The sequence below is a fragment of the Cannabis sativa genome, chromosome 9, assembly GCF_029168945.1.
Source record: "Cannabis sativa cultivar Pink pepper isolate KNU-18-1 chromosome 9, ASM2916894v1, whole genome shotgun sequence".
NCBI classification, from domain to species: domain Eukaryota; kingdom Viridiplantae; phylum Streptophyta; class Magnoliopsida; order Rosales; family Cannabaceae; genus Cannabis; species Cannabis sativa.
In genome coordinates, this window is record NC_083609.1 from 47,869,166 (window position 1) to 47,893,357 (window position 24,192).

At 33.7% G+C, this 24,192-nt stretch overlaps 4 protein-coding genes and 1 non-coding gene across 5 annotated transcripts; 2 read left to right on the forward strand and 3 right to left on the reverse strand.

The window, feature by feature from the left end:
* Positions 1-4,965: 4,965 nt before the first annotated feature.
* LOC133031439 (uncharacterized) lies at positions 4,966-7,776 on the forward strand. The gene is made up of 4 exons (XM_061104935.1): positions 4,966-5,561; positions 5,671-5,787; positions 5,948-7,022; positions 7,153-7,776. Exons 1-4 carry the CDS (start codon positions 4,966-4,968, stop codon positions 7,582-7,584), a joined length of 2,220 nt encoding a protein of 739 aa, XP_060960918.1. The 3' UTR covers positions 7,585-7,776.
* A 110-nt stretch (positions 7,777-7,886) lies between these two features.
* LOC115711115 (uncharacterized) lies at positions 7,887-9,735 on the reverse strand. The gene is made up of 4 exons (XM_061104050.1): positions 9,295-9,735; positions 9,059-9,188; positions 8,422-8,918; positions 7,887-8,291 (listed from the first exon to the last, which is right to left on the reverse strand). Exons 1-4 carry the CDS (start codon positions 9,612-9,614, stop codon positions 8,102-8,104), a joined length of 1,137 nt encoding a protein of 378 aa, XP_060960033.1. The 5' UTR covers positions 9,615-9,735; the 3' UTR covers positions 7,887-8,101.
* On the reverse strand, positions 9,631-11,467 carry LOC133031440 (nonsense-mediated mRNA decay protein 2-like). The gene is made up of 5 exons (XM_061104936.1): positions 10,826-11,467; positions 10,386-10,676; positions 9,946-10,284; positions 9,756-9,840; positions 9,631-9,659 (listed from the first exon to the last, which is right to left on the reverse strand). The coding sequence occupies exons 1-5, from the start codon at positions 11,093-11,095 to the stop codon at positions 9,631-9,633; spliced, it is 1,014 nt and encodes a 337-aa protein (XP_060960919.1). The 5' UTR covers positions 11,096-11,467.
* Positions 11,468-14,919: 3,452 nt separating this feature from the next.
* On the reverse strand, positions 14,920-16,740 carry LOC133031441 (uncharacterized). Its single transcript, XM_061104937.1, has one exon. The coding sequence runs from the start codon at positions 16,738-16,740 to the stop codon at positions 14,920-14,922; it is 1,821 nt and encodes a 606-aa protein (XP_060960920.1).
* On the forward strand, positions 16,247-16,353 carry LOC115696053 (small nucleolar RNA R71). Its single transcript, XR_004007651.2, has one exon. It is a non-coding gene; the product is annotated as a small nucleolar RNA R71 (small nucleolar RNA).
* Positions 16,741-24,192: the final 7,452 nt, after the last annotated feature.

Genomic DNA, 24,192 nt, shown 5'->3' on the forward strand with positions numbered 1-24,192 from the left:
TGACATATGATGATCCCACTGCCTCTGTTGTCTTATCACAACCGAAGAGGTCAATACCATTTAGTTTTCTTAGACATAATTCACGGTACCTTGTCGTAGTGGGAGAGTTTCTAGGAACTTACCTTCTTATGACTTGGGAGACACTAGTGATTAAAATCAATTGTGAGTTTAAACAAGTAATGGATTGTCAAGATAAGAAACTAAGAAGAAAAGCCAATAGAACTATGGTTTAATCCATTCACATGGAGTAACCTAAAGTTTTCTATTACAAGGACATAAAAGGAAATTTTAGTTAACAAGTCTATTCTATGGACTTAACAAACTTCCTGTTCCTAGTATTATAGGTTTGAGTTTATCTAAACCTATGGCTTATGGTATACCTGGTAATTACTTACTCTAATGCAAGCAACTTACTTTAGTGAGATGCTGAAGCATTTTCTTTCTAATGGCAATCTATAGAAGCTTCACAACTTCTTAAACATAGATTTTATTTATCTAAGGAAAAGTTTCAACTATTCCAGAAAAGATAAAGCCGTGAAAGAATTTCTTATATCAACAGTGAGAGGTCTTAGATATACTTTTGTATGCCTTAGACCAGACACCTGCTGTTGAGTGGGAGTAATGAGTAAGTATCAGATTAATCCAGGAGAAGAACATTGGAAGACAATCAAGTAAATCTTAAGATTAAGAAGAGGAACTATATGTTAGTCTATAAGGGTGTGTTTAAAACTCTTAGACTACACCATATCAGATTTCGAAATTTGCCTTTGTGCTAGTAAATCTTTCTGATAAGATGGTGGTTACTCTGGGGGTGGAATAGTGATTTTGGAGAAGTGTAAAAACCTGTTTGAAGTCTCTAGGTCTACCAGGAAGGGACTGAATGTTAAAGTTTCAGGAAAGGTACTTATTCAGTCTAAGGAAAGTTCTATACATCTTTGGCACCATTCCAAATTGCCTTAACTACTAGTGTTAATATCCTGATTAACCAAAAGTAGTTGCCAAAGGTATAGAATCCAGTATCCCAAGAGAGTAGACATATAGAGAGGAATTTTACATTATAAATAATTTTGTGATTAAGGAAGAGTAATAGTGGAGGAAAGGTTGTGGTTAATTCAACCTTTCAGATCCTATTACAAGGAGTTTACTACTACTACACTTGATTTGTATATCAAAGTGTTAAGATTATTTGAAACGCACTTTTTGTTTTATATTAGTGCAAGTGGGAGTTTGTTGGGTTTTATGCCCTAAATAAAACTCATTTCAATATAAGCAGATTTACTTATTATTATAGATCAGAAATAACATTTAATAATGTTGCATGGTTCACATGATTTATTTCATGATTATATGTATATAATGTATGAATTCATCTTAAACCCTTTTCACATACTTGATCCTGTTTATTGTGTTGTCAACACATTGGAAAGTAAACATGACTATGTGAATAAAGTTTCCTAGATTTATCAGACACAGGGTTTTACTGATATGATAATCTACCACAGAGTTTTCTTGCATTTGGAGAAATGTTATGTTCTTTCCAGAGCATTGGTTAAAGTAAAGCCCAGGTTGGATGCATAGAGTATGCATCGGAAGGGACCGATATTGAACTTTGACTTAGATTTATTAAACTTACCGTAATATCTATTCAAGTCAATATCGCCTAGTTGATCCTAGATCAAATGATCTTAATCCTGATATGATTAGGCTCAATCTTGAAAGGCTATTCGTGTTCTTTGATTTGTTAGTTAAGCCTACTTTTAGGTCAGGGTGATACGTACATTTTGGAAACACGGTAGTGCAATTGAGTGGGAGCGCTAGCATAAACATGGAATCTATAGCTTCTATCTGGCGAATAGTAAGCAAAGGATGATCTCCTTCGAGCTTGACCAAACGAACATAAATGGTGGAGTACTCATTTCGCATAAGCTGAAATATCATTTATACGGGGTCAAGTGTTTTAAGGATAAAATACATTGTAGGGTGTAACAGTAATTTAATCCCTTTGCAGTGTAGATCATTCATATAGAGGATCATTGATCACATTATGATTATAACAATGGATAACTAATGATGTGTCTATATGGTGGAACATATAGATCATTCTATATAACTGAGAGTGCAATTCTAAGTTCTATACGTGGATTCAACGAAGAATTAATAAGTTAGTGAATTTTAGTAATAAATTCTTGATCTACTTATTGGAAGCTCGGTTATATAGACCCATGGTCCCCGCACTAGTTGAGATAATATTGCTTGTAAGACTCATGTAATTGGTTTTGATTAATCAATTATAATTCTCAAATTAGACTATGTCTATTTGTGAAATTTTCACTAAGTAAGGGCGAAATTGTAAAGAAAGAGTTGATAGGGGCATATTTGTTAATTATGATACTTTGTATGGTTCAATTAATAAATATGATAAATGACAATATTATTTAATAATTATTTATAGTTATTAAATAGTTAGAATTGACATTTAAATGGTTGAATTTAAAAAAATTGGCGTTTTTGAGAAAATCAGATGCAGAATTGAGAAAACTGCAAAATCCATGTAAGGCCCATTACTGTACATGGCCGGCCACTTGGTTGGAATTTTTAAACTGATATTTTCATTATTTTAATGCCAAATAATTCAAACCTAACCCTAGTGGAATGCTATAAATAGATAGTGAAGGCTTCAGAAAAATGACACTTAAGGAGTCAAGGGCTAGATATCTGAACGGAAGGAGTCATTTAATTCCGCTGCACCCAATGTAAGGTTTCCTAAACTTTATATGTGTTTATTTCATCGTTTTAGAAAGTTCATATTTAGGGTGTTAATAAACATACTTGTGAGTAGATCTAAGATCCTGGTAAAATAAATTCCGACAGGAGCCTCCCACTAAAAGAAGGACCTAGGGACGACAGCCCCCCTGGAAAAAAAAAGTGGATCTCTGTTGTATACCGAAATGGTACGTTTTACATTTATCAACTCGCAAGCGCACGAATCTTTATTGTAGTATAGAGATTGTGAAAAACGAGGTCGAACCCATGGGAATTGCGTGAAATCGAAGAAAATACTTATTTAATCTTAGCTAATAAAACTCTAACCTAGTTCCGAAAATGGTGAGGTTTTTGGTAACAAAATAAAATAAAATATTTAAACAATGAAAATGACAGTAACAGGTATTTTCAGTGATATTTGAGATATTATTAAGGGTTCAGAATCCACTCAAGTGTATATAAAAATATTTATGTTTATATTGATTCTCATAATTTAACCAGTAATCAAACCAATTATTTTCTAATAAAAAATAGATTTTCCTTCGCTTTAAAATTATAACTTCTAAGCATTAAATGTGAAACAATTTAATGTAAATACAAAAAATCAAAGAATATTATTTTTAATAAAATGTAGAACCAAACATTAATAATTTCTAACTATCAAAAATACGTGATATTAAAGATGAAAGAAAATTATTTTAAGAAGCGAAAACCATAAGCATATATTGTACTGAGAATCAAAATAAAAATAAACACTTAATTAAATACACTAGGTTTCATCGTCCACCTTAATAATAAGGAAACTTAGAAACCCATAAGAAAATTAACTAAGAAAAGCAGTAAACTAACTGAGCGTTTTCTCTGGATTTTTCTGTCTGAAACTCTGAAACTGTAACTGAATTCTAAAAACCTAAGCTTCTATTTATAGAAGGGTAAAAGGACTAATGCGCAATTAAACTTATTACAAATTGCATGTGGGTATTTTTGCAAATTCACAAAGTTAATTTCGGAGTGCCACGTGTCGTTCTTGGATTGGACGAAGTGGGCTGTAACTGTGCCACGTGGAAGGCTCGGGTTGATTATCTTTGTGAGTCGGTGCCACGTGTCGTATGTAGAAAATGCCACAAAATGGTTGTTGGTGCAAGTAGTCCATGCGTGAAGAACGAAGCCCACTCTCGGGCTTGGAAGTGAGCCACACACTTGGCTTTCATGTGTGAGTGTGCGTCACTTGCTGAAGAAGAGAGTGAGGGAGAAAGGAAGAGAATGTGGGAGACAAAACCTTGCGCGTGGGGCCCGCGGCTGCTCTGCTGCTTGTGTGCGTGACATGTGGCGGAGGGGACCTCTTAGAGAGGTGTTTGGGCTGATTGTTGGGCCTCTTTTGTTGGGCTAAATTGCATTAAAAAAAATACTATTTGGGAATTTTACAAAAATACTGCTTTTGGACCAAAACTTTACATTTATACTGGGACACGGCAAAAACAACTTTTGTACTGCCCAAGCCCAATTTCATTACTTTTGTACTGCCCAAGCCCAATATCATTTCATTTCTACTGTGAACAGTAAAACACACGGGAAACAACCTTGTTCGTGTGTGAGGAGACGCCGGAGACGGAAATCACCAAGAAAAAACCATTAAATCCGGCGAAGAGTTTTTTGAAAAGGAATCAGAATTGAAGAACAAGACGTACAGAAAACTGTCCCAACAAAATAACAGAGGTAAACACAACAAACCCAAAAAATAATTTAATTCTTAAGAAACCAAAAAAATTAAAAATAAAAAAAAAAGGATTTAGATCTGAAGTTTTAAACAAAAAAACGAAAACACAACTGTGATATTCTTTAATTTATGATGCAAAAACATAAATGAGGGTTGTTCTATTGTTAATTTGACGTTTGCAACACAAAATGATTTCGAAAAAAAAAATCGATAAATTGGTACAATTATTCAAACACAACATCAGGGTTGTTCAAATGTTGTTTTGCGGTCAGTACTACAACAACATTCATACATATATGTATCAGACAAATATAATAATAAAAACTTAAAAAAAAAAATAATGGGTATTTCTGTTTGGTTGTTTTTGTGTTGTTTTATTGTTGTTATTTTATTTTTTTTGTTGATTTTTTTTTGTTGTTTTGCTATTGTTTTATTGTTGTTGTACAATTGTTTTAACATTAAATAAGACCCTGGAATGACAGGTAATGGAACGTCTACCAGTACTCATCAAGAGCAATGGACAATGGAATGAAGATCACAATTATGAGAACTATGTGGCTAGTGGAGAATTCATACCAACAAAATGCAAGTACGAAGAGCTACTGCAAATACTGGTTACTTCATTGGGGTGCGAAAACACCAGCACAACACTACAAATACAGTACCAAGCTAAAGAAGGAATACCACCGATCAAAATATGCAACGATCGAAGCCTCTACTTTTACTTGGAATTGAAAATGAAGGAAACAGATTTCACGACATATCCACTATGTGTGAACCAGCAAAACAACAACACAACACGTGCTGCAACACCAAATTCGATATCCACAACAACACCGAATGAATATAATGTGGCAATGATCGAAAACAACACAACAACGCTTGAAAACAACATAACAACAACAGAATCATACACAACGGGACAGCAAACGGAAGAAGGGGAAAAGTCAGAAACAATAGAAGATGAGGAGGACAAATTCGACATAATTGACTATGCAAATCTGGTTGCTGAAGAAATGGTAGAACAACTTGAAAACACCAGTAAAAAACTGGATCCAGAAATTGACATCAACAATGCAAAGTTAATAACAGACAAGCAACACCCCGAAGTGGAAAAAGGACAGGCATACAAAGACAAAGAAACTCTAAAAAATGTCCTCAGCTACTACGCAATCAAAAACAACTTTCAGTACAAAGTGTGGAAGTCCCGCTCTCAAGAATACAAATTCGAAATGTGTTTACGAAAGCTGCAATTGGTCACTAAGAGCATCGAGAAATGGGCCAACAAACACATTCATAATCAGGAGGTTGGTTTTTAATAGTTTTTTAATGTTGTTTTTGTTGGCATCCTTAACAAATGACCTGTTTTCACAATTTGTACTGAAATACACATGATTGGTATCTGCAACAGATTTGTTTTAATAGTTTTTTAATGTTGTTTTTGTTGTTTTTTTTTTGTTTCAATAGGTTCTCAAATATGCACACATGCCCCATAAATATAAGGCATGAAGACCAAAGGCAAGCAACATCGAAACTGATAGGGGAATGCATAAAACCGAAGTTCTTGAACATAAAGACCAAGGCAACAGCGATGGACATAAAAGGGGAGTTGAAATACAGATTTGGCATCAAAATGAACTATATGAAAGCTTGGAGAAGTAAGGAACATGCAGTAAACGACTTGAGAGGTAATGCTAGTGACTCGTACAGCCTAATACCGAGTTTCTTACACATGGTGGAAAAAACAAACCCTGGATCATTTGTGGATCTGAAAACGGCAGAAGACAACAGCTTGCTCTTTGTTTTCATGGCGTTGGATGCATCCATAAAAGGGTGGGGAGCATGCAGACCGATAGTTGTTGTGGACGGAACGTTCCTCAAAGCAGCTTATGGGGGAACTTTGTTGTGCGCATGCACACAAGATGCAGCAGGTCATATTTTTCCACTAGCGTTTTGTGTTGCAGATTCTGAGAATGACCAATCTTGGAAATGGTTCTTCAAAAAATTTAAAGAAGCGTATGGTGTACGGGAACACCAATGCCTAATTTCAGACAGAAATGAAAGCCTCATCAAAGCAGCGAGAGAAATCTATCCAGAAATTGCACACAGTTACTGCGGTTACCACATTTTGAGCAACCTTAAAACAAGCTTCAAACAACATGCTGCCAAATACAATCTGCCATTCTTTGGAGCAGTGAAAGCCTACACAGAAAAGCAATTCGAGTTCCACATGGCTGAATTGGATGGATTGGACAAACGCATAAGACCTTACCTCAAAAAAATCGGGTATGAAAAGTGGTCAAGAATTCATAGCCAAAACAAGAGGTATTCCACAATGACCTCAAACATATCAGAATCACTGAACGCTGCAAATTTGGCAGCAAGGGAGCTACCAATTACAACGCTGCTAGAATGCTTGAGAGCATTGGTGCAACAATGGACGCATACTAATAGGACAAAAGCACAAAACACCTTCACTAAGCTATCACCAACTGGAGAAGACATACTGTTGAAAAATTACACATACTCATTGAATCTGGAGGTAAAATATTAATTATGTTTTTTTTTTGTAGTGTTGTAGTGTTGTTGTAGTGCTGTTTCAATAGTTTTGTATTGTTGTTGTAGGAATTACAGCTATGTTTGATTTTTTTTTTCAATAAAATTTAAAACAGGTTAAAGCAACAACAGATTACTTGTTTGAGGTAACAAGAATGAAAGAATCGTGGGAAGTAGACCTAGAAAAAAGAACATGCACGTGCAACAGGTTCCAAATAGATGAAATGCCATGCGGGCACGCAGTGGCCGTGATGAGGGAGATGAACATGGACCCGTACACCTACTGTTCAGATTACTACACAAAAAAAAATTGGCTGGCAACTTATTCAGGGACAGTTTACCCAATAGGACACCAAAGTGAATGGGAGGTACCGGAAGAAGTGAAAAATATTACAGTCTTGCCTCCACATGAAAGAGTAAAATCAGGAAGACCAAAAACATTAAGAAGGAAGGCTGGATGGGAAAGGGATCAACACAACAAGTGCAGCAAATGTGGTGAACTGGGGCATAACAAAAGAACATGCAGCAGAAGACGTAGAAGGGAATAAAAACAACAACAGAACAACAGTGGAAAAACAAAAGAAAACTACACATACGTTATGAGAATTAGATATTGAGGAATTTAAATTTCTGAAATACACAGGGAATACAGTTTTTTATTTGAAAAACATTGATTACATTGGGAATTGTTGATACTCTAGATTGGATATTAAAAGATGTTGGATACTAAATTGAATATATATATGAAGTTTGTTATTGAAACAGTTTGTGTTTTTAATACTGAAATGAATATTTGGATTCAAAAAAACAGAGACACTATAAGAAAAAAAAAACAAAAAAAGAATGGATCTGAAATGAAAAAACAAACAACTTTAACATACCAACTTGTTTGTACATAAAAATAATAAGAAAAAACATACAAAAATAAAAGATTACATATTGTCCACACAAAGCGTAAGGAAAAACAACAGAACACCAATGTTTGTTTACGAAAAACAACATGAAAAACATTAAAACAACATTAAAAAACTATAAGAACAATGACAGTCTGATTGAAAAAGCAAATCACTTCTTGGGAAGGCTGGGAGGGGCCTCGGATTCACTTTCAATGTTCTCAGTTTGCTTCTTCATCCCATAATGATAAAATAACGCAGCCAAACGATCGCGGTGAATTTCCACATCAAAATCAGAGGATGGGATGGGTTTGCCATCAATGAAATACTCAGCAAATGATGCAACAAAAACACCACAATCACTGGAAAAAAAAACAATAAAACACAAAAAAAGACACTATGAGAACACTGATAAAAAACAAAGTCAACAACAAAAAAATAAAAATACAAACAACCAGTGAAAAAACATTGAACACTAAACATAAAACTTACGCTGTGACCTGCTCGGGTAAACCATCAACAGCAACAATAGGGAACGGTTCCATAGTGCTAAACTTAGTTTCGTTGCGAAGGCCTTTGAAGTCTAACATAGAGAAGTAATATGGTAAAATAACAGAGAAAGGCTTGCAAGCCTCTTTGGCAGCAGTCATATACCTCCCAGAACGCAGTGAATTGTACAGATATATGCGCCTGTCAACTATGTTAAGACGACCACAAATCCAATGATCCTGTAATTTTACATTGATAGGCATAACAACATGATCAACCAAATGCCAAGGAGTGGCACATAATATCTTACCACCTTGAATGTACTGGGCCACATTGTGAGAAAGAGACAACACCGATATATCGTTGTTTTTCTCAACAAACCTCTCATACAAAGTTGTTATGCTAGAACAAAAGAGGCAATCAGTTGTGGTGACTTTGATTTTCGGCTCGGCTGAGTACATTATTTTCTTACGAAGATAATAGAAAATGATGTCAATGTGCTGAACAAACAGATAAAAAAAAGTAAGTGAAAAAACATTCAAACTTATAAAAAACTAACAGAACAACACTTAAAAACATTAAAAAAAATAAATAAAAAAATAATATGTAAAATAATAATAATAATAAAATAAAAACTTACAGAATTGGTAAGGAAACAATTAGGGTAGGCAAGGTTGTGAAACCACATCTTGTTGCTGATGTCCTCAACACCAAAACGAAATGGCGGAAATATAGTGTCCTTACCCTTACAATACACATTAGTTGTTGTGCTAAAAAAAAACAAATAAAAAAATATCAAAACAGAAATGAAAAAATAAAAAATAAATAGAAAACAATAACAGATATACAACTGAAAACACCTACAAAAATACTTACTTAGATTTATGCTTTCTAAGACCTGAATCAACCCACTTGACAAAATCAGCTTCCAATTGCGGATCAACAGGTTCACCAATCTTGTTGTCCAACGGGCACAAACCACGCACATATTTAACGACCTTATACACAGAATCATCAGGAGAAACCGAGGATGAACCTGATTTAGATGCACCAGAAGCAAGCTCAATGAATGGGGATTTCAAAATGTACTCTCCTTTCTTCCGATCCCTCTTTTTGAGGACGTAAAATAGGAGTCTCTTGAAAAACAACCATTTCAAGATCAGTCTTCTCAGAAGTCTCAACAGGAGCAGGGGCATGAGTTGAGGAACCAATCTAAAAAAGAGAAAGGATAAATAAAAAGACTTATGTTTAAATTTCAAACAGTACAATTAAAACACCATAAAAACAACAATATAATACCAAATAAATACAAATATATAAAAAAAAAACATTAACACAAACCAAATTCTCCACAGCTTTAACAGCAGATGCAATTGTTGCATCAACATCAATGTTCTCCTCCCCACCTTGAGACTGATCAGGCTGATAACAAAAAAAAACAGTAAAACACTATTAAAACAAACACAAAACACAGAAACACACAAAAAAAAGCACAAACCAAAAATGATGTCCAAACAAGAAACACACCTGTTTGATCTCTGCAATAGGTTCCACAGGGTCAGAATTCTTGGCATCATCGACCTTGCCGGTATCATCATCCCTCGAAACAACCGCGGGGACAACAACACCCTCATCGTTACGAACATCGCCCGTGTGAGCCTCATCCTGACCAGCACCAACACCATCTCCACCCAGATCATCATCATCATCATCAGTTTCATCGTCATGATGATCATCTCCTTTGTCATCGTCGAATTTATCATCCTCGTCTTCCTCCGAAGTGGAATCTTCATCATCCTCATTTTCTGAAGTACGAAGAGCATCTTCAGACTGAGATCCATTGTGAGTGGGACCACCTTGGGATGACTGAGAAAAAAAAAATAAATAAATAAGTAACTGTATAAAACAACATAAAAACACTACTAAAAAAATAACAGAAAAAGTAATGACAATTTAAAAAAAAAAACCTCAATAAGAATGTCCAGCTTCTTGTTCATCTCAGCAACAGATTTCATAAGAATCCCTTGCTGGCTGACAACAACAGATAAACACTTTTTAAATTCCTCAAACTCAACTCGGGAGACATTCTCATGAGCAGTTGATGAAGAAGAACCCATCAAGCCAGGTTGACCAGCAGGCTTGGAACCACCTTTAATTTTGAATTTCACAGCCTCGGGAGTAGTCTCACCAGAGAAAAAATCAGTGAGGCTCAAACTCAATCTCTCAACGGAAGTTGGAGTGAGGTTTCTTAATTTTAACTGAAACAACAAAAACCAACAAAAAACAATATGCACATGAAACTGAAATTATAAAATAACAACAACAATAAAAACATAAAGTATAAATAATGTATACAAAAACAACATTAAAACAACAGTGGAAAAATAATAAAAAACAACAGGATTACCTCTTTCAAAGACCGATCGAAAATGAGGGTGTTCATGACATCCATTTTCACCATACCCTCCTTGTCCTTGGGTAATTTAGGCCAATTCAAAATCCTTGGAATGCCAACATTTGAGTACAAGGATAGTTTCCCAATAACATACGGGCAACACTCGAAAAACCAGAATTGAATAGCCAAAGGAAAACCCAATAACCTGTAATACCCACCATCCTCGTCACTACGAACTACCCTCTTATAACCAGAATCTATCTTACCCTTCAAAGAATGCATAGTGATATCAAAACAATGCTTGCCCCACCCAAATTCATTATATCGACCACTATCCACAACATCTATTTCCTCAGACGAAACAACTTTACCCGGGGGACCACCTAACAAATAACACTGCACAAAATACAATACAGCCAACTTGACTGCAAGATCGTCGTTATCCTTAAGATTGTCAGCAATAAAAGCAGTCTGAATAGCACCCTTGGTAATTTTTTTGTACCCCTTAAAACAAGATTTGACCAATTCATTATCATCTTGCTTAAACTGATAAAAATCAGAATCAACATGACAATCTAACCCCGTGACCAACGCAAACTCTTCGATACTAAACCTAAGGTATTTCCCTTGGACACAAACCCAAAACTCCAACCCATTAGGTGCCGAACCTCCTCAACGCAAACAATGCAAAGCAATTGGTAATGAATTATGTACTCGGTGAATTCGAAGAAAATAACCAAACACAGATTTTGAAAAAATTTCCAATTGGCTTTCAGTTAAAATTCTCTTAATGTCACCAAGTACAGAGTAATAACCAGATGTTACTACTCTAGAATGATAAAATTGAGATCGAGTGTACTTGCATTCCCAATCCTAAAAAACAGAACAATGAAAACACTGATAAAACACCAAAAAACACTACGAAAATAACAACAACAAAAAAACATAGAACAGAATGCATAACATGACAAACCTCAACAATCCTATTAACAGGAATTTCTTCAGAAACACCTGATGATGGCAACACCTTCACAGGGGATTTACCCTTGCCCTAAAATAAAAAATAACAACACCAACAAAACAACAAATAAAAAATTAACAAAAACACATAAATAAATCGAACAATATATATAAAACAATTACAAATACATAAACAAAAACAAACAAATACCCAGATATATGAACCTCAAATATCGAATTTAACAAAAAAACAAAAAACCTCAAAAACAACAACAGATAAATAGTAAAATACCTTAACAGAAACAGGCGACTTAAGAAATTCAGAATCCAACTCAAAATCTGAGTCTGAATTTTCAACAACAGTTCGAGGTCTTTTTCCTCGAGTGTTCTTCGAAGGTCCAGCAATGGTTTTTCTTTTAACAGAAGGGGAAGTGGGGCTAGGAGGGTTCTCTTTCAGATTTTTTTTTACCCATTTTTGATTTGGGTCTGGTTTTCTGCGATTGTTTTCTGGGTTTTGTAACTTTGGCCGGAGATGGTGATGAACGAGTAACGGCCATTATGAAGAACTATGAAGGTATTTATAGACAAAAATAATAAAAATGGGAGGGAAAATGAGAGGGAAGTTTAAGATAGTGGGATGGGATTTGAAATTTTTTAAAATGAAAAAACTACCCACTATTACAACCGTCTAAGCAAACTGAAAATGGGGAAGAAGATGAACAGTTGAGGTGAGAGAGAATACCAATTACAAAATTTAGATTCGAAAATAATATAAAAAAAATAAAAGAAAAATACATAAATACAACACTTTTTGATCAGAACACATAACCGTCAAAATCAAAACAATTAATTTTTTTTTTTTAAAAAAAAAAAACGTGGCAAAACCCTATCGTGACAAGTGGCAATGAAAAACAAACACCACTCACATCAAGCGGCTAAAGTTTTAAAGGCAGTAAACTGCCAAAAAAAAAAAAAAACAGTATAAATGTTGAATTTGCCGTGCAACAGTATAAAAGTAATAAATTGGGAAAAAACAGTAGTGGGTGTAAATTTCCCTACTATTTTTCTATACTTTGAACCTCATTTTTATCACATTTTTATTTCTTTTCCACTCTTTCACAAATGTTATTTTCTCAATCAAACACAAACAAAATTAAATCCAAACAAAATATTTTCAACATAAAATATATCGCAATAATTTTAATGAAAATATTTATTTAAAATTTAATTAATTTGTATTTCTTTAAATAAAAACTATACATTTCCTTAACTTTTTATTTCTTTTTCTCTATATGCCATAAATACTATTATTATTTATAAACAAAGATAAAATTAATCTTAAATAAAATATTTTCAATATAATAATATATTGCATTAATTTCTTGAAAATATTATAAAGAATTAATTTTATTTTGTATTTTTACACTATAAAATATGTAATATTTTGGCATTTAACACAACCCCCAACTAGCTTATTGCTAGTCCCTAGCAATTCAAGCGGATAACAAAATATTACCAAAATGAAAAAATCAAAACAAACTCTGACTAATCGAAACAAAATAAAATATTAGTGTAAACTCTAGAAAATACTATATAAAAAAAATTACAATAGATATAATTCCAGATTTTGTGTGTGTGTGTGTGTTTCAACTCATATTCTTTGCTTTAATCCATAACACAGATAATATTGAAAAATCTTTAAAGTAAAAAGTCTCAACTCCAAATCCTCACAGGTATTGAAATATTTGAAAAGAGGAAGGGTTGTCACTCTGGAATTGGAAAGGTATATTAATTTACGCTCAAATGGATAAAGTTTTTTAGGACGAACAATGTAAACAATTATTGACCAATAGATAGGCTAACCAAAAATATTTTGAAATTCAAATGACAAGTTAACTTTCGGGATTTCATTACAATACCTAGAGCCAAAATAAAGAAATAAACAACGATTTTTTTTTTGTTTGTATTTGGTGACTAAAATTTACGAAAAATAAACTGTAGCAAAGTCTCTTTTGATTGATGATGATATATTATTTTTTTTTCTATATATATATATTATATATGCATATATATTTTTACCGATATATATATATTTTTTACTTTGCTAAATGATTAAAACTAAGATATTGCTCTTTATATGATATATATGTATTTTTTTTTTAAGGGCAATATCCAGAATAATTATTTACCGTAGCAAAATTTTCTTTGGTATATTTTAAATTTTGACCAAGCTACGCTGATAGAGAAATGTTGCTCTTGTTTGATTCTTATATATATATATAGTATGTAAGATATTGCTCTTTGTATGATATATATATATATGTATTTTTTTTTAAGGGCAATATCCACAATATATATCTTTTTTTTTTTTTTTTTTTTTTTTTTTTTTTTTTTTTTTTTTTTTTTTTTTTAACAAGAGGCAACATGTGATAAGAAAATATAAAGATAATAAATTTACAATTAGGCTCAATTCTAAAAAAAAAATATCCCTCTAGTAATTGTCATATTTTCAAATTTCAAAAAATTTCGATTTTACCAATTCAGAAGATCAATATATGTTCAAAAAGTCGTTTTCTCAATTCTCACTTCTCACGAAAAATGAAAGCTTTTAACTTAAGATTTTTCTCAATTAAATGTGTTAAAAACAATCAAATCACATGTTTGGTTTGTGCAATTTTTACTGGAATTACTATCTAAGTAACTAAATATAGTATAAACTAGTCTAACACAATATTTATTTATTCACATAATTAGCAGCAGAATTTGACTCAAAATTTTCAAAAAGGTAAGAAATTTATCGAACTTAACGCAAGAATATACTCAGTACCCCCAACTAAAATGAGACAGTGTCCTCAATGTCTAAATATGTATATGATAAGAACATGAGATGAGAACCGAAAAAACAGAGAATATGCACAGTGATAGATGTTGATTTTCTAAACAAAACAAATGACAGAAAATAAACTAAAATACGGAAAATAAAGAAAGCAATTAAAGATAGGACCAGTAGTGAAAGAATTCACTAACCTTGGTAAATCGGGTCATGAAAGAGCGTTTCCTCCACTTCAGGTGGTGTTAATTCTAAAAATGGTTTCAACCTTTGACCATTGACTTTGAATACATTACCAAATTTAGAATTTTCAATTTCAACAGCTCCGTAAAACAGTACGAACAGAAAATGGACCAGTCCATTTAGAACGTAACTTACCGGGATCAAAAGGAATGTCCCAATCAGGAGGTCGAAATAACTTTTGTGGTCTAGGGAGTGATTGTGATTCTCTAGGAATTTTCATAGATCGATCTGCTAACTTTTTCGGAACATTGGTGTTTCTATTTGCAGTACACAGATCTTTTAAAAAATTTGAGTACGCAGGTTTTTGCTTAATGACATCTAAGAAAGGGATATTTATATTTACTTGCTTGAATACCTCTAAGATGTCACCATACTTACTACCTCTTTTGATTGGGACCAATCTCTGTGGGAATGGAGCTTTTGGAATGAACGACAAAGTTTGACTCATTTTTTCAACCGAGTCTTTGGAATGTGAGCTTTCAGGCTGACTCTTTTCATTTTCTTTTAACGAGTCAGTGTTCATTTTAGCATCAGGTTGAGATATGTAATCAAGTTTTTCAATAATTTTTCCAGACCTAAGGATAGAAATTGAATTAGCTTCTTCAATAGGTCTAGATGTACTTATCTCATACTGGCTCTTTGGATTGGGCATGGGTTGACTGGGAAGTTTTTCCTTTTCCCTTTCAACTACAATAGTAGCAAGCTGACCAATTTGTATCTCAAGCCTTAGCATAGATTGAGAACTTGTGTGTGAATCTTGTTGGGTGATTTGCATGAACTGTTGTAGGGTATCCTCTAAAGATGGTTTTCTTTGTTGTTGAGGATATGGCATATAAGGTTGGGCATGACTCTGATTGGGTGAGTTGTATTGGTGCCCCTGGTTCCTTGGAGGCTGATTCTGTCTCCAAGAAAAATTTGGATGATTTCTCCAATTTGGATTGTAGGATTGAGCAAATGGGCTATCAAATGATTTCCCATAAGTTTGAAGAGCATTCGCATCTTCAGAAAATGCCTCTTGGTATATAGGCAATGATGGACACGACTGGATAGTATGACTTGTACTATAGCATAGAAAACAAAATTCATTCCTATGGATAGGAGTATTCGTGGATTGACTTACTGAAATAGCTTCAACTCTCTTAGTTAGATTTGCTAATGATGTTTTTAAATCTACGTCATCTTTGACATCGTAAATTCCACCTCTCTTAGGTGTGTTGGAAGCTTTCGATCTAGGATCTTGGCAATTCCACTGTTGAGAATTTACAGAAAGATTCTCAAGAGACTCCCAAGCCTCATCCCCTCTAAATTGCAAAAATTTTCCAGTGTGCATTGATTGTACCATTTGTCGGTTTGAAGGAGATAATCCATCATAAAAGTATTTTACCAATCTCCATTTCTCAAAACCATGGTGTGGACATTTTAGCAATAAATCTTTAAATCTTTCCCAACATTCATAAAATTCTTCGTGATCTTTCTGATAAAATTCGGAGATTTCTCTCCTAATATTATCCGTTTTAGACATTGGAAAAAATTTGGACAAAAATTTATTAACTAATTCATCCCAAGTAGAAATAGATCGGGCTGAGAGTGAATTTAACCAGGCTTTAGACTTATCTTTTAATGAGAATGGAAAAAGTCTAAGCCTAACAGATTCATCAGAAAAATTTTGAAATCTAAAAGTAGAGCAAATTTCTAAAAAATCTTTTACATGCATGTATGGATCCTCTTTACCTAACCCATAAAAAGATGGCAAAAGTTGAATTATGGAAGGTTTCAGCTCAAAATGTGTAGCATTTGTTTCAGGAAAAATAATGCATGATGGTGGATTAGCAGAAATGGGAGAAAAATGATCAATAAGAGTTTTTTCTTCCACATTTACTTGATTTGGTTCCATGATGTCAGAATTTTCACTTTTAATTTCAACCCACAATAATTTTCTTTTTACCAAACGATTTTTAGAATTTCGTTCCCAGCGAATCATACACTAAGTATCACAAAAATTAAAATAACATGAAAAAATTAGGAGGCGGTGCCTACCATATAATTGCGTAAATAAAGACTGAATTTAAAATATAGCGGGAAATCAATAATATGTATATTTGACAGAAATATAAATACTAATATTAATATATGTGCAGAAATAAAGACTGAATTTAAAATATAGCAAGAAATAAATAATATAGATATATATTTGACAGAAATGTAAATATTAATATTAATTATAATTTATAATATATAATTATATTAATAATATGCTTTTCTTAATAGTTAAGTAATGTATATATAATAATAATATAATATAAATTTATATATATAAAAATAATTAACAGTAAATAACGTAAGTTACTTACTGTAATATATAATAATAATAATAATAATATATAATTATATATATAAATCTTACTTCACTATTAAGAAACGTAATATATAATATATATAATATAATAACTAGTAGAAGAATTATACCAACCTGAATTAAAGTAGTTTTTCTTCTTGCAGATCCCCGGCAACGGCGCCAAAAACTTGTTGTATACCGAAATGGTACGTTTTACATTTATCAACTCGCAAGCGCACGAATCTTTATTGTAGTATAGAGATTGTGAAGAACGAGGTCGAACTCATGGGAATTGCGTGAAATCGAAGAAAATACTTATTTAATCTTAGCTAATAAAACTCTAACCTAGTTCCGAAAATGGTGAGGTTTTTGGTAACAAAATAAAATAAAATATTTAAACAATGAAAATGACAGTAACAGGTATTTTCAGTGATATTTGAGATATTATTAAGGGTTCAAAATCCACTCAAGTGTATATAAAAATATTTATGTTTATATTGATTCTCATAATTTAACCAGTAATCAAACCAATTATTTTCTAATAAAAAATAGATTTTCCTTCGCTTTAAAATTATAACTTCTAAGCATTAAATGTGAAACAATTTAATGTAAATACAAAAAATCAAAGAATATTATTTTTAATAAAATGTAGAACCAAACATTAATAATTTCTAACTATCAAAAATACGTGATATTAAAGATGAAAGAAAATTATTTTAAGAAGCGAAAACCATAAGCATATATTGTACTGAGAATCAAAATAAAAATAAACACTTAATTAAATACACTAGGTTTCATCGTCCACCTTAATAATAAGGAAACTTAGAAACCCATAAGAAAATTAACTAAGAAAAGCAGTAAACTAACTGAGCGTTTTCTCTGGATTTTTCTGTCTGAAACTCTGAAACTGTAACTGAATTCTAAAAACCTAAGCTTCTATTTATAGAAGGGTAAAAGGACTAATGCACAATTAAACTTATTACAAATTGCATGTGGGTATTTTTGCAAATTCACAAAGTTAATTTCGGAGTGCCACGTGTCGTTCTTGGATTGGACGAAGTGGGCTGTAACTGTGCCACGTGGAAGGCTCGGGTTGATTATCTTTGTGAGTCGGTGCCACGTGTCGTATGTAGAAAATGCCACAAAATGGTTGTTGGTGCAAGTAGTCCATGCGTGAAGAACGAAGCCCACTCTCGGGCTTGGAAGTGAGCCACACACTTGGCTTTCATGTGTGAGTGTGCGTCACTTGCTGAAGAAGAGAGTGAGGGAGAAAGGAAGAGAATGTGGGAGACAAAACCTTGCGCGTGGGGCCCGCGGCTGCTCTGCTGCTTGTGTGCGTGACATGTGGCGGAGGGGACCTCTTAGAGAGGTGTTTGGGCTGATTGTTGGGCCTCTTTTGTTGGGCTAAATTGCATTAAAAAAAAATACTATTTTTCTATACTTTGAACCTCATTTTTATCACATTTTTATTTCTTTTCCACTCTTTCACAAATGTTATTTTCTCAATCAAACACAAACAAAATTAAATCCAAACAAAATATTTTCAACATAAAATATATCGCAATAATTTTAATGAAAATATTTATTTAAAATTTAATTAATTTGTATTTCTTTAAATAAAAACTATACATTTCCTTAACTTTTTATTTCTTTTTCTCTATATGCCATAAATACTATTATTATTTATAAACAAAGATAAAATTAATCTTAAATAAAATATTTTCAATATAATAATATATTGCATTAATTTCTTGAAAATATTATAAAGAATTAATTTTATTTTGTATTTTTACACTATAAAATATGTAATATTTTGGCATTTAACAATCTCAACTCTAGTTTTACATTGGAGAGGCGGACCCGGGAGTGGGCAAGCGAGCAATTACTGAGCCTCACTTGGACCTAAGAGAAGACCTTGAGTTGGCCAAACTCAAGGAAGCTGTAGGCCATGCAGACCTAACTGAAGAACCATGTGCTACTGATTGTGATGTTTTAGCTCAATAGAGATGCAAATTCCTGAGATGGATGGATGACTAGGAGTACATCCTTGGATCTCACCAAGCAGAATTAGATCGCTGCAATCAGGAGTCTAGCAATTCAATAAGACAATTCAATCAGAGAACCGATAGAAGAGGCCAAGATCTCCTTAGGGATCCACTTCAAGGAAGACTGTCACCAAGTTCCTTAGGAACTAGGGCATGTCTTCCCTTGCTAGAGGGAGGATAGACCTTTACTCAAAGGTCAAACAGTGAGAACAACCAGATGTCAGCAACTAACGACATGGGGGGCCAACCAGGGATCTCTAGCTCAACAGTACCCCCCATTGTGCAGCCACTGGCCGGCCAATACTAGTTAATGCTAGCAGAATACTTGGATAAGAAATCCATTCCAAGTATAATATCAAAATCTAATAAGCCCAATTCCACTAAATCAACACTCAACTTTCTACCCTCAATTCTGATCGGCATAAACCTAACCCACCTATTGGAGATAACTAATTCTCCGCCAAGTGGTAGGGTTCCAAACCTTTTTCATAACTATTAAACAGTCTACCCATCTTATCAATTATTTTGGCTGCCACATACGAATGAGTGGCCCCAGAGTCAAGCAAAAAAGATAAATAAGAGTTATTGACCGAGAGTTGACTTGTAACAACCGAGGGACTAGCTTTTGCATCAGCCTGAGTAAGAGCAAACACCCTTGCTAGAGCGGGCTTTTCTTCCATCTTTTGTTCTTCCTTCTTTAGTTGCAGGCAATCTCTTTTATAATGTCCATGCATGCCACACTGAAACATGCCCACCATTTACACTCACTCAGATGGTGTTTCTTATAGTTGGGACACTCTAGATGAGTGTATCGAGTTTAAGAGCCACCTTGATGGTTGCCACGACCTTGGTTCCCTTGGAACCTCTTGTTCTGACTCAAGCCACCGGATGCTCACAGTGCCTTTCTCTTCTAATAGGCAATCATAAACATGCATGTTGAACATGTAATCACATATGTATATCATTATACTAATCTTACCTTGATTTTGAATTCAAGTGTGCCGATCAACCTGAGTAGAATTACTTCTCGGCGGTTTACAGCCCCTAAGTCATAATATACGCAAATTTGATAAGTGATACGCTAAATCACTTTCCGAAGAATTTAACTTGAAACTAAAAGTTTTTCTGTCAATATATAGCAAGACAAAGTCCTAATCATCAAGAAAACACAAGAAAAAAACAAAATAGGGAACTTGCTTGAAAAACAACAGGCCATTTCTTGGTTCTGCACCAAGAAAAATGGTAGGCCATTTTTCAATGCAGAAAAAAAAAATAAAAAAACTCCCCAAATTGACCTAAAACTTCCCCTTAAATTTTCATAAAGCTCTAGAACACCTATACTTGCCATAATAAACCATTTTCAAGCACTAGAACCTCAAAAAACACAAAAATTCCAAAATCACCATTGTTGAACTAAGTTTGAGTTCACGAACTCAAACTTGCCCAACTCCACAAACAAATCTCAAATTCACATCAAGCAAGCGTAAACAACCTTAAAATAAACTCAAAAAACTACAATAAAGCTGATCTAACCTAAACGGTAAGTACATCAACAAATTGCATGTTTAAACTAATAAAAACTTACCAAAAACAAAGGAGAACTAGGGTTAGGGCTTACCTTAGAATTATACCTCTTGATAACTTGTTAAAACCTCTGGATTTGAAGAAAAGAAATTGATTTCCCCTGGTTTCTTAGCTGAACCGAACAAGAGAGAGGGAAGAAGCCAAAAACCCCAATTTTTTTCTTCTAATTCTTCCAATGACTTAGATAATTCTTAATTAATTATAACACTAAAAGAATAGTGGCCAGCTGTCACAAAGAGAAAGGGCCACCTAAGCATCAAAGTCAAAAATAACTAAAATCCCCCACTCACCTAACTAAATGATAAAATGACTTAGGGGTAAAATGGTCCAAAATCATAATCCCGACTAATCTCAACATTTCCAATGTCTAACTAGATCGCTATGCTATTCTAAAAATACTAAATCATACTGTAACACCCTGAATAAATAGGCACGCTACCCAAAATACTCATGAAACCCTAATCCCCTAAACGGGATTACTAATTAAAATATCGCAGAATTAAAACTTTTATATTAGAAAGAATGAAAATAAACTTGTAATATATTTAAACTTTTAAAATAGTTGGGATCCCAAAAATATTTACAAACGCTATTACAAGTCATTTCTTTCTAGCCGACCTAAACGGCAAAATAGAATTCAAAAGTTCGTCATTGATAGACCCTTAACCCGCTTGGTCTGATATGGCCCGGACATGTACATTCTTCGTCCAGCTCCTGCACTCATGGCTGATTAGCATAAATCCTACCCTTTCCTGCACAGTAGAGCACCCGTGAGCCAAGCCCAGCAAGACAGTATAAAACATATCAATAATATGTTCATCATACAATATAAACAACAATGCTATTCAAATTTGTCTGTGTGACACAGACCTTTATGTTACGCTCACATGCCTATTTATGTCTACGTGGCGTAGACCTACGTGTTGCGCTCACACGTCTATTTATGTCTACGTGGCGTAGACCCACGTGTTGCTCTCACACGTCTATTTACAATAAGGCCTTAGATCAGTTCTCGGTTCTTGTTGCCGAGTCCAACCTGGTTATGCCTTGAGTGCATAACCCTCTCTCAACATATATATTTATCATATAATAATTGGTGCCACTGCACTATTTGTCTATTTGCTATAGACCTGCGTGTTACGCTCACACGCCTATATATGTCTATGTAGCATAGACCTACGTGTTGCTCCCACACGTCTATATATGTCTATGTAGCATAGACCTACGTGTTACACTCACACGTCTATTTACAATAAGGCCTTAGTAAGGTTTATCTCGATTATAATTACGAGTCTAACCTGGTTATGCCTTTCTCGCATAACCCTATTCATATATATTTACGTAATCCATACATTACGTTCTTTCAATGGTTTATCCTAGTAATATACTAGGTCTAACCAAGTTATGTCTTATGCACATAACTCTTGAAATATATGCATGTATTCAATAGATATCAAAACACATATAGAATCTTAGGGTAATAACCCTAAATTACATACCAAATAGTCTCTCATATAACATATCATTGCATGCTCAAAATATCACTTATAGAGATTAATAACCCTAATTCATGCTTTCACTTGATTAGCAATATTATTGTACATCATGACTTTCTTACCTTCACATAAATTCTAGGGTAATAACCCTAGACCGCATTACTATCAAACTCAAGGTACTAATTTACCGAGTCTAACTTAATTATGCCTTGCGCGCATAATTCTTTATTACAATATATTTAGCATGGCATAGCATTTACACATTAATAATTACTAGGGTAATAACCCTAGGCCATTAAACCGCTCACTTTAGGGTAATAACCCTATAATATTCAATATAAGCACCACCGTGCATATCTCTACGTGCAACTACTGTCTTACCTGTTGTCCCACAATAGTAGAGATTCCAAATCCCCGGGTGCTCCTGCCCAGGTGCCAGTAATCCTAGTCACACACAATCTGGGATTTTCACAAATAGGGTTAACCCCTGATTTCACATTCATAAAATAAATTCATGGCATTTCAAATACAGATAATCACATAGAGCTCAAAAAGAGCTTTCCAACGGTATAAAGAACGTCCCAAACGGAGTCCCGAGTCAAAAGTTATGGCCAAAACAAAATTCAGCATTTCCCGATGAACTCCAACCGGAATTCCGGTTGTCTGGGCAGAGAACACGAAATTTCTCAATCTTTAAACCCCCAAAACTCACTCAAATCATCCCCAAACATTCCCAAACTTTCCAGAGCATCTATATATGTCATAATAAACATATTCCACAACTTAAACCCAACAATTGCACTAAAAATCAAAAAGTGCCATTAAAGCACCAAGCTTGAGTTCCATGAACTCAAGCTTGCTTTTCACAACCAATTTCACAATTAACCCACTTACAGCAGCTAGCAAATATTAAGGATTTAAAACACATAAAAAATTCAGATTTAAGCAAGATAAACACAAGCTCAATACTTTGAGCAAAATTCCTCCATGAACACACATACAAGAGCTAGAGTTCAAGGATAAACTCTACACCAATTCACAGCTGCAAAGACCAACTAAAGAATCATTTTAACTCATAATTTTCAATAATATCACAACCTAAAATCACCCACAACAACCTTCAAGCATGAACAAAGATATAATATCATGAAAACCCTTAAATCCACACACATGCATATTAAGAGAACATCACATAATTCATGCTTTTTCCATAATAATTCAGCAGCTAAAATAAGTTTAAGATCATGGAAAGCTACCTTAATCTCTTGCTCAAACAAGCTCCAAGCTTCCAATAAATTTTTCCTCACAATCCACCACAAAATCAAGCTATTTCTCACAACTTAAATTGAAAATTAAGAGAGGGTTTGAGAGAGGGGAAGGGTTGGCCAAGAGGAAAGCAAAACCAGAAAATTGCTTTTCATTTCATCAAAAATCAATTTTAATCAAACATAATAATTAGGGGTGAAATGACCAAAATGCCCTCATGGCTTAATATTCACACCTACACCCTCACAAGGGTAAATAAGTCATTTCAATACTTAATTAATTTCAAATAAATTTCAGATTATCATTTATCAAATAAAATGCCAAATAATCAATCCAATTTACATTTCGGGCCCTAACCCAGTTCGGCCCGAAATTCCCGGTTGTGACTATACCGCGCTAACCTGTCAGAACAAACCTGAAAAGACAACACAGGCATACTATATAATAATATAGTTCTATTAGGCACGTAATTAAATTAATTTCATCATTTTACCCTTCTCGGATCATAATTACCAAAATACCCCTGGCTCACCAACAGGGTCTTTAATATATTAAAATTCATATAAAATCACATATATTGAACTATATAATAATATAATTTCTCAATTATACATAATTAT